This window comes from Pygocentrus nattereri, chromosome 17, assembly GCF_015220715.1.
Source record: "Pygocentrus nattereri isolate fPygNat1 chromosome 17, fPygNat1.pri, whole genome shotgun sequence".
In the NCBI taxonomy this organism is placed as follows: domain Eukaryota; kingdom Metazoa; phylum Chordata; class Actinopteri; order Characiformes; family Serrasalmidae; genus Pygocentrus; species Pygocentrus nattereri.
This window is the reverse complement of record NC_051227.1, coordinates 5,010,558-5,023,027: the sequence shown is the minus strand read 5'-3', so window position 1 is coordinate 5,023,027 and position 12,470 is coordinate 5,010,558. Positions and strand designations below refer to the sequence as shown.

The following is a 12,470-nucleotide window of genomic DNA, read 5'->3' as shown; positions in this document are numbered from 1 at the left end:
GACTAAAATGGTTCTGACAGAATTGATATTAAATCTTGATTTATTGCTGTGTTGCAGGTGTACCAGGAATTTAACAGGATCGTGGGGAAAAACTCCCTTAATCGCCATTGTCCTGCACTTGTTGATGTCATGAAGTCAAAGAGAGGGCTGAAGGGGCAGCTGCTGGATGCATGAGCAACACAACGGCATGTTGAAATTGACAGGAATTTTCCTTTAAAGCTCCAAATGTGAAATCAAGCTTACAATTTAGGCTTAAAGGGATATGCCGGGTCAAATTGGGTGTTGAAATGGGCAGGAATTCTTCTTTAAGTACTACTTAGGATTAAAGTAGGCACACTACTTGGGAAGTTCTTGGGAAACACAATGAATGAGAATTCTAACCTTAAGTGGTATTACAATGTAGTATTTTTTTTCACTGCAATCCAGACATCGGACATTGCCGACATACGATGCCTCATCCTGAGAGGGCTGGCAGTGCTTCTGGACGACAACCCATCTGAATTCTTCAAGGACTGTTTTGTAAGTTATACCACTTGGTTACCTTTGTCTATATGCATTGTGGGAGGTAGTGCACTCAAACAACTCATGTAATTACAAAAACAAATACATTTTTGTTTGTGATTGGTTGACTTTGCATCAGTTAACTTTGTGCTTTGTAGTCACAAAGCTAATAGATTACATGCAGAAGATGCTGTATACTATGAGGATGAGGCAGGCATAGCGTCCTAGGGCATGACGTAGCTCTCCTCCTCTGTTCAAAGTTGAATGTTCCAGGTGGGCACAGATAACTTCCTTCACTCCCTTCTCAAACCACCCGTCTTCCTTGTACAAAATGTGCATTTCATGATTGTCCCTGATTCTAAGGTGCCGAAGTGCACATTTTTGACAAGGAAGATTGGTAGTTTGAAGCAGGAGTGAAGGAACCAATCAATGCAATCTTTCAGAAGAGGGAGGCTACATTATTTCAATTGTTTTCAAACTGAAAGACTGTGCAAGTCAATATCACTTCTCCAGTTGTGCCCTCCGACCTCATGCGTCTGTATTGCTGCTCCTCCTCCTGCAGAGGAAACAAAGGAGTCAAGGGAGGGTGGTGGAATCAAGTACCATGTGTAGGCCTTCTTCTAAATGTATGGCTTCTCAGTTACACTTTACTTGACGTGTCCCTGCATAACACATTCGTAGCAGCTGTTATACACTTTGCATGAAGCATTCATGACTGTTTCATTAGACATTCATACCAAACCAATTCATGATCATGGAAGACGAAAGGACAGCAACTTGTCAAAATAAAAGTTCAACAAAGTTCAACAATTTTGTTCTGAACCTTTCCTAATCGGATTCGCATCCAATCTGGGTCAATGAATGCCCCAGTGCAAGAGACAGAACATGGTCAAGGCAATATTATCCTTAATTCAAAAATGTTTGTTTTTATAATGTAACCTTTGTATAGGTTTTCTCATCTTTTGCCACAAAGTAGCCCATGTAACCATTCTAGGTTACCTGTAGTCCATCTTAGCTCTCTGTGATTAACCCTTTTATTGCAAATACAGCGTTCTGTTCTCGGAGTAAAACAACCCTTTTTTTTTCATTTTCATTTCTAGGCTGTGGATGATGAGGACGCCTACAAACACATGACAATTGGAATCCTCGCTATTCATCATGATGGTGTTGCACAACATCCCCTAAACCCATCCTCCCTGGGTGTGGTTCTGGAAGGAAATGTTGTGATGGATAATATCAACAACTTGCCCCAGGCCATGTGCCTACTCTTTGGCTTGACATATGCACTTCATCTGAACTACCCAAAATGCATGGTAAACACATTCCAGTTTGTTCAGCAGGTTTTCTTGGGTTTGGGGAGGAAGGAACACAATGTACGAACATATAGTGGTAAGTGTATTTTTGTATGTGATAAGTAAAACATAAAAACCCGGTATATATAATACCCCTAATGTAGAATGGCTTTCTTGTTTGTCAGTTTTTACATGACTGCATTACAATAAACCTTCAAAAACCAGGCAATCTGTTTTGTTTTTTTTATTCATAGCTCTTACAGCAATAGATGTGCTGTTATTTTGGAATTGTTTAAGCATGCATGTTCTAGTTTGGCAGGTTTTCCCCATTTAGTGTTGAACCCACAACTTTACCAAGAAAATGCTATGTAAATGTGGAAGTACATACAAATATATCTAGGTGCGATACTGCTGAAGACTAAAGATTCACATATTACCCCAACCCCATGTTTAGTAGTAAAATGAAGTGCATATTTAGCACTAGCCAAATTAAAAGGTTTGGAAAAAATAACAAATAATATTAAATTATGTAAACAATCAATTTCAACCTAACTAATAAGTATAGATTAGTATAACATGAGAGAATATTTTATTGTACTGAATCAAACAATGCAGTGTACCTTAAAATGATGGTACAGTCAACCTTAACTTTTATGTTTATTCAATGGTTAAGAAATCAGTTTTTTTTGAGGCAACGTGTTACCCCAAATGTTTTGGGTTCATTGAACATATTCGGGTTTACAGTGCACATTCTGCATGTATTTCAACAGCATTGCTCTGTATTAAAATAGTCCGGGCTCTAAATTGGCCTGCCTGCAGTCCAGACCTGCCACCACTGAAAACATTTGGCACAACATGAAATGAACAATACAACAATGGAGCCCCAAAACTGTTGAGAAGCTGAAATCCTATAAACTACAGCAGCGTCTCCTCAGTTCCCAAACGCTTAGAGTGTTGCTAAAAGAAGAGGTGTTGAAGCATAGTAATCACACGCCCCCGTCCCAACTTTTTTGGAACATGTTATCGGCATCAAATTCAAAATGGACATATATTTTTAAAAAAACAATAAAATTTCTCAGATTCAACATTTGATATGTTGTCTATTCATTAGTAAAGTATTAAAGTATTATAGAACCGTGTAGTATTTTCCTTTAAAAATATGGTTTACATGATTTCCACATCGCTGCATTTTATTTTTATTTACATTCTGCGCAGCATCCCAACCTTTTTGGGAATGGGGCTGTAGATGATTTATCACTCATATACTGCACTGCTGACGGTGAGGCAGGTAGCGTTCTGTATTGAAGCTGGAACCGTGCAGGCGTAACTGTAGCCAGAGGGGAGCATTTGGGGCACAGGTCCGCAGGGCATTGTGGGTAACGGAGCAGCGTGGGAGAGGTGCAGCATAAAGCGGAGGAACAACATAAACAAAAAACTTAAAGAAGAGCCTAAAGAATAGCGGAGCTGGAAACAGGGTCAGTCACTGGGAGGAGTCACCCTGAGTGAGTGTGGTGGGGGCAGTGGATCCCTCAGGACCACATCCTCTTTCCTCTTACACCACTTCCTCCCTGCAGCATCACCTAACACACACACTACATTAGTGCAAACGAGGTCACCAAACATCAAAGGGACCCAACAGGTGTGTGTGTGTGCAGGTATATAAGTGCATCCAGCAGGACTCGCTGACTAAACCTCAGCTCTGTCTGTGCGAGTCATGCTTCATCAGAGGAAGACGGTGAGTGACCACAGATCACAGCACAGCAACGATTTTAAAGCTGAATTTTACTGTTTTAAATTTCTGTAGGGATGGGAGAGTGCGGGACACAGGAAAATGACCAGAGCTAACTTGGATTCCTTGAAATTTGGATTTAATTACATTTTTGTAATTGATCTGTAATGTAAGACATCGTTGTTCTGTTGGATTATTACTCGATGTTGAATGAGCTTAATTTTAGTACAGTTTTATTTACAGTGCAGGAATATGTAACACCCTTGATCGGGGTCTTCTGGCCAAGTTCACAGGTTTGGTATTAAGGTCGAACTATAGAACCTAAAACCATCATCAAACGGTTCTAACACACAGATGTGTTATTTTAACCTTTTGAGCTTTAACATTTTAATTTCAGACTAAATTTTGTCAGTGACAGGCAGAATTAAACAGAATTCTCTCGGCTACATTCGGATTCAGACGGAATTTTGTTGGGATACAGTTAGATTCAGAGAGAGTTTTGTTGGGATACAGTCAGATTCAGACAGAATTTTGTTGGGATACAGTCAGATTCAGACAGAATTTTGTTGGGATAGTTGGATTCAGACAGAATATTGTTGGGATACAGTCAGATTCAGACAGAATTTTGTTGGGATACAGTCGGATTCAGACAGAATATTGTTGGAATACAGTCAGATTCACATATAATTTTGTTGGGATACAGTCAGATTCACATATAATTTTGTTGGAATACAGTCAGATTCACATATAATTTTGTTGGGATACAGTCGGATTCACATAGAGTTTTGTTGAGATACAGTCAGATTCACATATAATTTTGTTGGAATACAGTTAGATTCACATATAATTTTGTTGGGATACAGTCAGATTCACATATAATTTTGTTGGAATACAGTTAGATTCACATATAATTTTGTCAGGTTCAGACAAGTTTGTCAGGATACAGTCAGATTCACATAGAATTATGTTGGGATAAAGTTGAGTTTAGACAGAATTTTGTCGGTGTACAGAGGAATTTAAGCAGAATTTTGTCGGGACACAGTCGGGTAACAGTCATAACTTCAGTTACCAAGAGAATGTCCTTCAGGTTCAAATAAAGAATATTCAGACCACATTAATGCTCTACGCCTTTTCCCTCCTCGCTGTCTCTGTAGATGTGGAGCCCTTTGGCTCTGTGGTTTTTGGTGGTCCGCTGCATGTCTATGCCAGATGACCGCAACTTCTCCCCGACATATTCACCCGTTGACACCCTGCCACTTGATCCTGGGGTGACACCAGGACCAACCCCTGACCTCTCCTACTGCCAGATGCTGCTGGAGGCTCCAGTGCCGCCCCCTGCGGATCAGGTGCCCTGGTTCTGTATGTGCTCAACCTGCCCCAACAACATGGGGCAGAAGGGAGAACGAGGAGACCGTGGCCTACCAGGTAAATAAACACACTTTTAGGTTATCGTTCAGGTTGAACATTGAAAATAGTCAAATTTTAAGTTTTCAATTTTGATGAATGATTTTTTTTATGTGTGTGGGTGAATAACAGGAATTCCAGGCTACCCTGGGCCAAGGGGGCTTATGGGAGTCCGCGGCCCACAGGGGTTGACTGGTCGTCAGGGGTTAAAGGGTAAGAATAAAAAAAATTCTCACACACAAACAAATACACAGTGAGAAAGATTCATATATAATGTGTGAAGAACCTCTGTCAGAACAAAACATGAACTGGAAACAAGATAACTGAGCCATAGCCATGAATACACTTTTAGCCACAACTTAATTATCTCATTCCCACTCCTTACAAGGTCATGGCGTGTCTCAATTATCTCATTCTCATGCCTTACTATGTCATGTCCATATCTTATTCATCATATTCACATTTTACATGGTGTTGATTGCGTCTTAATCGTCTCATTCTCACTCTTTATTAAGTCATGGCCAGATTTTAATTATCTTCTTTTCATGTTTTAATAAGACCACATATTAATTATCTCGTTCTCACACCTTACTAAGTCATGGCTGCGTCTTAATTATGTTGGCCCTAAGCCTTACAAAGTCATGGCCATGTCTTAATTATCTTGTTCTCACGCCTTACTAAGTCATGGCCACGTCTTAATTATCTCGTTCTCACTCCTTAATAAATCATAGCCACATCTTAATTATCACATTCTCATGCCTTATTAAGTCATGGCCACATATATATTATCTTGTTTACATGCCTTAGTAAGTCATGACCACATCTTAATTATCTCATTCTAATGCCTTAGTAACTCATGGTTACAATTGAACTATTTTGGCCCTAAGGCTTAGTAAGTCATGGCCACATCTTAATAAACTTGGCCTCACAAAGTCATGGCCAAATCTTAATTATCTCGTTCTCATGTGCTATTAACTTACGGCCACATCTTAATTATCTTGTTCTCACATCTTTCTAAGTCTTAATTATCTTTTTTTCGTGCTTTACTAAGTCATGGCCATGTCTTAATTATCATGTTCTTACATCGTACTAATCTTAATTATCACTGCTTAAATATCTCATTCTTGCTCCTTACTAAGTCATGGCCTCATCATATTTTTATTAAGAAAAGATGTCACCAGTGGGGCTCCGCAAAAAAGAAAAAACAGTTTTTAGTGTAACTCAATGCAACAGGATTTTGGGACATTTCTATTGGTCCATTCATTATGAAATGTTGACGTACAGTAAAAGGCAGCTAGACTTCAATCGGAGAGTGAAAACGTACCAGATGCAAGTAACAGGGTGAACATTTTGTTTGGCCTTGCTGAATACAGATTTGATTATTTAAGTCCTGTAATATAATCCACACATACAGGTCAGAAAGGTGAAGAGGGAGTGAAAGGTGACCCAGGTGTAGTGGGACGCCAGGGCCCTAAGGGAGAACCTGGACCAAAAGGTAAGCGAGAAACTTTAAACGTTGATCTGGTTTTCAGACAATAACTCTCACCACCAGTCACTCTAACCATGTCTCTGTGTTTCAGGCGATAAGGGTGAGCCTGGTGTGGATGGGCCAGCAGGTGACCCAGGTCCGAAGGGGGAGGACGGTCAGTGCCCAGTCAACTGTGAGAGTGTGCAGGGGCCTCCTGGTGAGCCAGGTCTGCCAGGCCCTGCAGGTCCCCCTGGAATACCTGGGCTTAATGGCGATCCAGGTGCAAGGGGTCTGAAGGGTGATGCTGGAGTTACGGGTACCCCTGGCATCCCCGGTACTCCTGGTCAGAAAGGAGAGCAGGGCTTAGAGGGCAACTGCAGCTGCCATGATGGAGCCAAGGGGAACACAGGACCTGTGGGGGCAAAGGGCGAAAAGGGGGAGGTGGGTGTGGCTGGACGTCAAGGGGTGCAAGGGAACACAGGGCCTAAAGGTGATCAGGGTGATATGGGAATGATGGGAATGCCTGGTCCATGCAGCCCCACTATCCAATCAGCTTTCTGTGCTGCGATGAATACCGTGCTCCCGCCCCCCAACATGCCAGTGGCCTTCACACGGGTCATCTACAACTTGCAGCAGCACTATAACCCAACCACTGGCATCTACATGGCGCCCATTAATGGCACCTATGTCTTTAGCTACCACCTAGTGGCCTCCGGCCGCATCCTCAAGGTTGGCCTGTTCTGGAACTTCCAGCCTGTGGTGAAGAGCACAGAGGTGAGCGACCTGGGCTCCACCTCTCAGCAGGTGACGCTGCACCTGAGTGAGGGAGACAGGGTGTGGCTGCAGGTGCGCGACACCAGCAGTAATGGCTTGTACACCAGCAGTGAGTCCAGCAGCACCTTCAGCGGATACCTGCTGTACCCAGACAGCTGCGACGAGATATCTGGCAAAGACTTCGTCCTGCCAGGGCCAGAGATACATGAGGAGTACAGCTGGGAGGGAAATTGGCACACTTAGCCTTCAACCATAAACACTAATCAATAATAATAAAAATAAATCTTATAACTCCAACTCATGGACCAACAGCAAAACTTCTCTAAATCTCTAAATACTAAACAATAAACACAGATACCAAAACACAAAACTCTAAACACTAATGAACATAATAATACATAAAGACTAATCCAAAATGCCTACACTTTATACCCTAAGCAATAATTGCCAGAACTTAAGCCATAAACACTAATCCCCAAATCTTACACTATAAACACCAGAGAAAACTCTAAGCAATAGACCCTAAACTTAGCACTAATCTCTTAACACTAATCCCTAAACACTAAACTCTATACTTTAATCATGAAACCCATTTCTCAACACTAATCCCCAAATACTAATCCCTAACCCTTTAATCACTAAGCACTAATTTCTCAACACTAATCCCCAAATACTAATCCCTAAACTTTAATTACTGAGCACTAATATCTTAACAATAATCTCTAACCACTAAACCCTAAACTTTAGTGACTAAGCACTCTTCTCTCAACACTAAACCCTAAATATGAATCCGTAAACTTTAATCACTAAACACAGATTCTCTTAACACTAATCCCCAAATACGAATCCCTAAACTTTAATCACTAAGCACCCATCTCTCAACTCTAATCCCCAAATACTAATCCCTAAACTTTAATCAATAAGCACCCATCTCTCAACTCTAATCCCCAAATACTAATCCCTAAACTTTAATCACTAAGCACCCATCTCTTAATACTAATCCCTAAAATCACTATATTTTAAAAATTAATCCATTAACCCCAAAAACTAAACATTATAAACTAATCCCTAAATACTGAACACTAAATTTTAATTGCTAAACCTGATGAACCTTAATTTTAATTCTTAAACATTAATCTCTTTGTGTCAGCACAAAAATCTCTGATTTTCTTTCCAAGTTTAATGATAAACTAAAGATAAAACTCAACAAATGAAGTTTGATGTACCAGCGAGTGGAGTTCTGCAAAAAAAATCAATTAAATAATCTAATGAGACAAATTGAATGTTTCACCCAAAAGTAAAAAGTGGGAGGTATTTTAATTATAATGCAATGCAATAGAATCATTTTTAAGTCTCCGTCAGATGAATGAAATGAAATGAGATCGCCATCATTTTACTGCAAATCTGCTGAATTCAACTGACTAACGATGGTGATGGAATTGCAGTGAATGGAATGAATCCAATTAAATTTGATCTTAAATGGTGATATTGAACCAGTTTCTTCCTGTAGTTGAATAGAAAATAAATAAACAGCAGCTTTACATTATGGTCTGCTTTAGATTAAACTCAATGTCACTGTTCTTCAGTTACATTTAAAGGAATTCCACCCATTTGTTTGAAATTTCTGCATAAACTAGAATTGGTCACAGTGGTGGTGATAGGAACCAGACATCCACCTCTAAAAGCTCCCTCACAGAAAGCAAAATAGTCCCCAAAGAATACTCATTATTCCAGATTTTCAGATTCCAGATAAACTCAGAAGACTCGTGTAGGTTCTCTGGTGGTTCTGGATGGTAAATAAAATGTCTATATTTGTGTTGTAGTCATGGTGACCCCTGGTTCCCATCACCACCATTGTAAAGACATCTGAACTATTCAACACCAAACCCCTCAGAATGACTTTCAAACAGTGAATTATGGAAGAAATTTGTTAAATGGGTGGAATTCCACCTCTCGTTGTTCTGAGATGTGGAGAGTAACTGCCTCTGTCCTCGTTTTGTCCTGTTTGAATGACCTGGAATCTGATTAGAGCTGTATTGTCACTCAGCAGTGTTTCCTGTCCTGATCAGTGCGCAGCTTATCTGATGATTCTGTTATTATAGGGGTTTGTTAACTATCAGTGTAATCTACACTCCCCCCAGGGGGGCATGCGTGTGTGTGCCAGGGTGTGTCACCACTCATTGAGATACATGAGAAGGTGTGTGTGTGTGTGTGTGTGTGTGTGGACCAGGCTATGCTACATTGTCAGGACCAAAATCTCTTCATACACTCAACTTGTGGGGACGCCTCTTTCTTGCGGAGACCAAGCTGCTCCCCACATTGTAATTGTTTAAATTTTAAAGTGAGAGTAAGGTTAAGGTTAGAGTTGGGTTATTAGTAGTTCTGCTTAAGGTTTGGGCAAGTCTCCAGGAAATTAATAGAAGTCTATGTAGTGTCCCCAAAATTCACTGAAACACATTGTGTGTATGTGTATGTGTGTGTGTCCGAGTGAAGCCTTGTACTTCTCTGAAATCAGCCTTACTTTCTTGAATTTCCAGACAAAACAGACCTTAAATGCAAATTATTGATTAGATGATTGAGAGTAGATTAAATGCATTATAAGCAGATTAATCCACTTAACACAGAGAAATGGGCCTCATAACAACCACCTGGAAGAGCTGGTAGACCCCAAAACTGCCCCATCAGATAAACAGCATTTAAAGCTTTCATCTTTGAAAGAGAGAAGAAAATCAAGCTGCTTCAGATCTGAAAACATCCACAGGTGTTTCAGTCCATCCTTCCACTGTGAGAAGACCACTCAGTGATGTGAGTCTGAATGGATGTTTAGCTGTCAAGAAGAACCTCACTGAGAAAAAGAGACGGACACATCAAACAAAGAAGCTGAACGATGGACTGACCGCCCCAGAGTCCAGACCTCAGAACCACTGAATGAGAGTAGATTTAGTTGCTGAGGCTTCTGGTTAAAATATGCTTCTATTTCTGACACTAAAAATGTATAACTTTTACTTAAAAGTTAGGAATCACTGTTTTCTAATTAAGTTAATATAAAAAATTAGGTTCTAATAAAAAAATGGTGTCCAGACTGAAGTTCTAACAAAATTTCGTTTCAAATAAAATTCTAATAATAAGTATATGTAAATTTTAATTTTTAAAAAATGAATATAAAGATTGAATACTATTATTACCCATAATTAAAGTGTAATAAATTTAATATCTAGAATTCTTCACATTTATTGTACAATACAAATGTAAGATACAAATCTTGAGGTAGATATCTTCATGGGAATACTGTATATAATAGATAATAATATATAATATAGTAAAGAATTTCCGATCAAAATCCTTAAAATTAAACTAAAATTTAAAAAAAAAATTATTATATGAAAACATTGTTCTTCAAGGGTTCTTCAGAAGAAAATGGTTCTATATGTTTGCTTGGTGACATGGTTTTTCAGATTGATGGAGAATGTGCTCTAGAGGGTTCTATCTAGAACTTTTTTGAAAAGGTTCTATATATATCACTAAAAAGTGTTTTTCTATTATTACAAGCTTGATGTATTAACAACAGAGCTAATAATTTTTGTTGCTTTTCAATGTAAAGAACCTTTAAAACATGCAAAGTGTCATTGAGTGTTCATGGTTCTATATAGGGCTATTTTCTCTACTAAAGACCTCTTGCAGAACCATCATAAAAATATTATAAATTATTACTCGAGTCTCGATTACAGTGAAATACAGTTATTTTATGGCAGGACCAAAAACACTGATAAAATCAGATTCCTTTAGAGTCGCTGAGTGAATTGGGCTAACATTTCAGTTTCCACTCACAAACAACCAGTCAGCTGTGCAAAATCAGAAACTACGCTGCAGACAGTTTAGTTATGAATTTTTAAATGTACAATAATCTTACCTACAAAAGAGAACAAATGGTTCTGGACAGAATGTTGTCCCGATAAGAGGAGCAAGTTGTTTGTGCAAACTGCCAAGGACAGTAGCTATGCTTGCTGCAAAGTCTGCTTAGAGCAGAGTTAGAGCAGAGTTAACCCTTTCAAATTCAGATCTTTAAATACTGAGTTTAACTGTTTACAGAATGACTGAACTGAGCTGAAATATGAACTGGGTATCAATACAGCACTAATAATATTTCATTTTTAATCAACTGGGTTCATTTTAAAAAGTTGTAGTTGTAGATTGATTTATTGAAATTTTGATGTGGAAATTTAGATTTTTCAAATTTATTCTACACTGTCAAATCTTCAAATTAATGTCTTTATGCAACATGTACCAAAAATGGCCCTAATTTTGTTACTATATACTTCAAAAGTACAGTTATTCAATGGTTCTTTAGTAAAAAAAACACCTAAAAATGTGGTTCTTCAAGTTTCTTTAGTAAAGAAAATGGTTCTATGTAAAACTTTCATTTTAAAAATGCTTCTATTGTTACAAGCTTCATATCATCACAATAGCAGAACCCTTTTTGTGCTATAAAGAACGCTTTGCAAAAAGGTTCTTTATAGGTTTTAAAGGTTAAAGGTTTTTATATTATTCTTTTAAAAAATGATTTTTTGCACCTTTTGGTTTTAAAAAGTCTGCCCTGCGATGGACTGGCGACCTGTCCAGGGTGTATCCTGCCTTCCGCCCGATGACTGCTGGGATAGGCTCCAGCACCCCCCGCGACCCTGACGGAGAATCGGCTTAGAAAATGGATGGATGGATAGGTTTTTTAAAATATTCATACAATTTTGTCAAATCTTTAAATTATTAATATCTTTATGCATGCCTTTATGCATGTGAAGCTAAACGAGTTACAAAACAAAGAAATTCTCAAAATTTTTACCTTCAAACTTAAAATATCACATCTCAAAAAGCATGGATTTCCTGGAGGATTGTAAATGTTAATCTGGAAATCTTGTGGTTTTCTATTTAGTGTTTTAATATTTTTATATACTTCCATTTAACCACATAAGAAAAAATTTTGCTAAATTATTGTAACTGAAAGATAAAATTTCAAATTCAATTCCCTGCTCTAATATAAAACAGCATATTGGCCCTTAATTGTGAAATTCTTAAGATCAGTGAAATTGATTATAAGTTAAATATTGTTATTTGTATTGTATTTATTAATATTTCATCTTTGGACAGTAATTCCATAAACAGTTAGATATTTTAATATTTTGATATTCCTTTAATATTTAATAGTTTAACATTTCAGATGTGATTTAGAATCTAATGTAGCTTTAAAAAATCATAACCAAAAAAACTATTTGGAGCACAACTTTGAAATTTTTCTTGAATAAAATAG

At 38.3% G+C, this 12,470-nt stretch overlaps 1 protein-coding gene across 1 annotated transcript; it reads left to right on the top strand.

Annotated features, from left to right (window-relative positions):
• Window positions 1-3,445: 3,445 nt before the first annotated feature.
• LOC108411835 (collagen alpha-1(X) chain) lies at window positions 3,446-8,762 on the top strand. Its single transcript, XM_017683595.2, has 5 exons — window positions 3,446-3,528; window positions 4,677-4,947; window positions 5,059-5,139; window positions 6,341-6,421; window positions 6,507-8,762. The coding sequence occupies exons 1-5, from the start codon at window positions 3,508-3,510 to the stop codon at window positions 7,409-7,411; spliced, it is 1,359 nt and encodes a 452-aa protein (XP_017539084.1). The 5' UTR covers window positions 3,446-3,507; the 3' UTR covers window positions 7,412-8,762.
• Window positions 8,763-12,470: the final 3,708 nt, after the last annotated feature.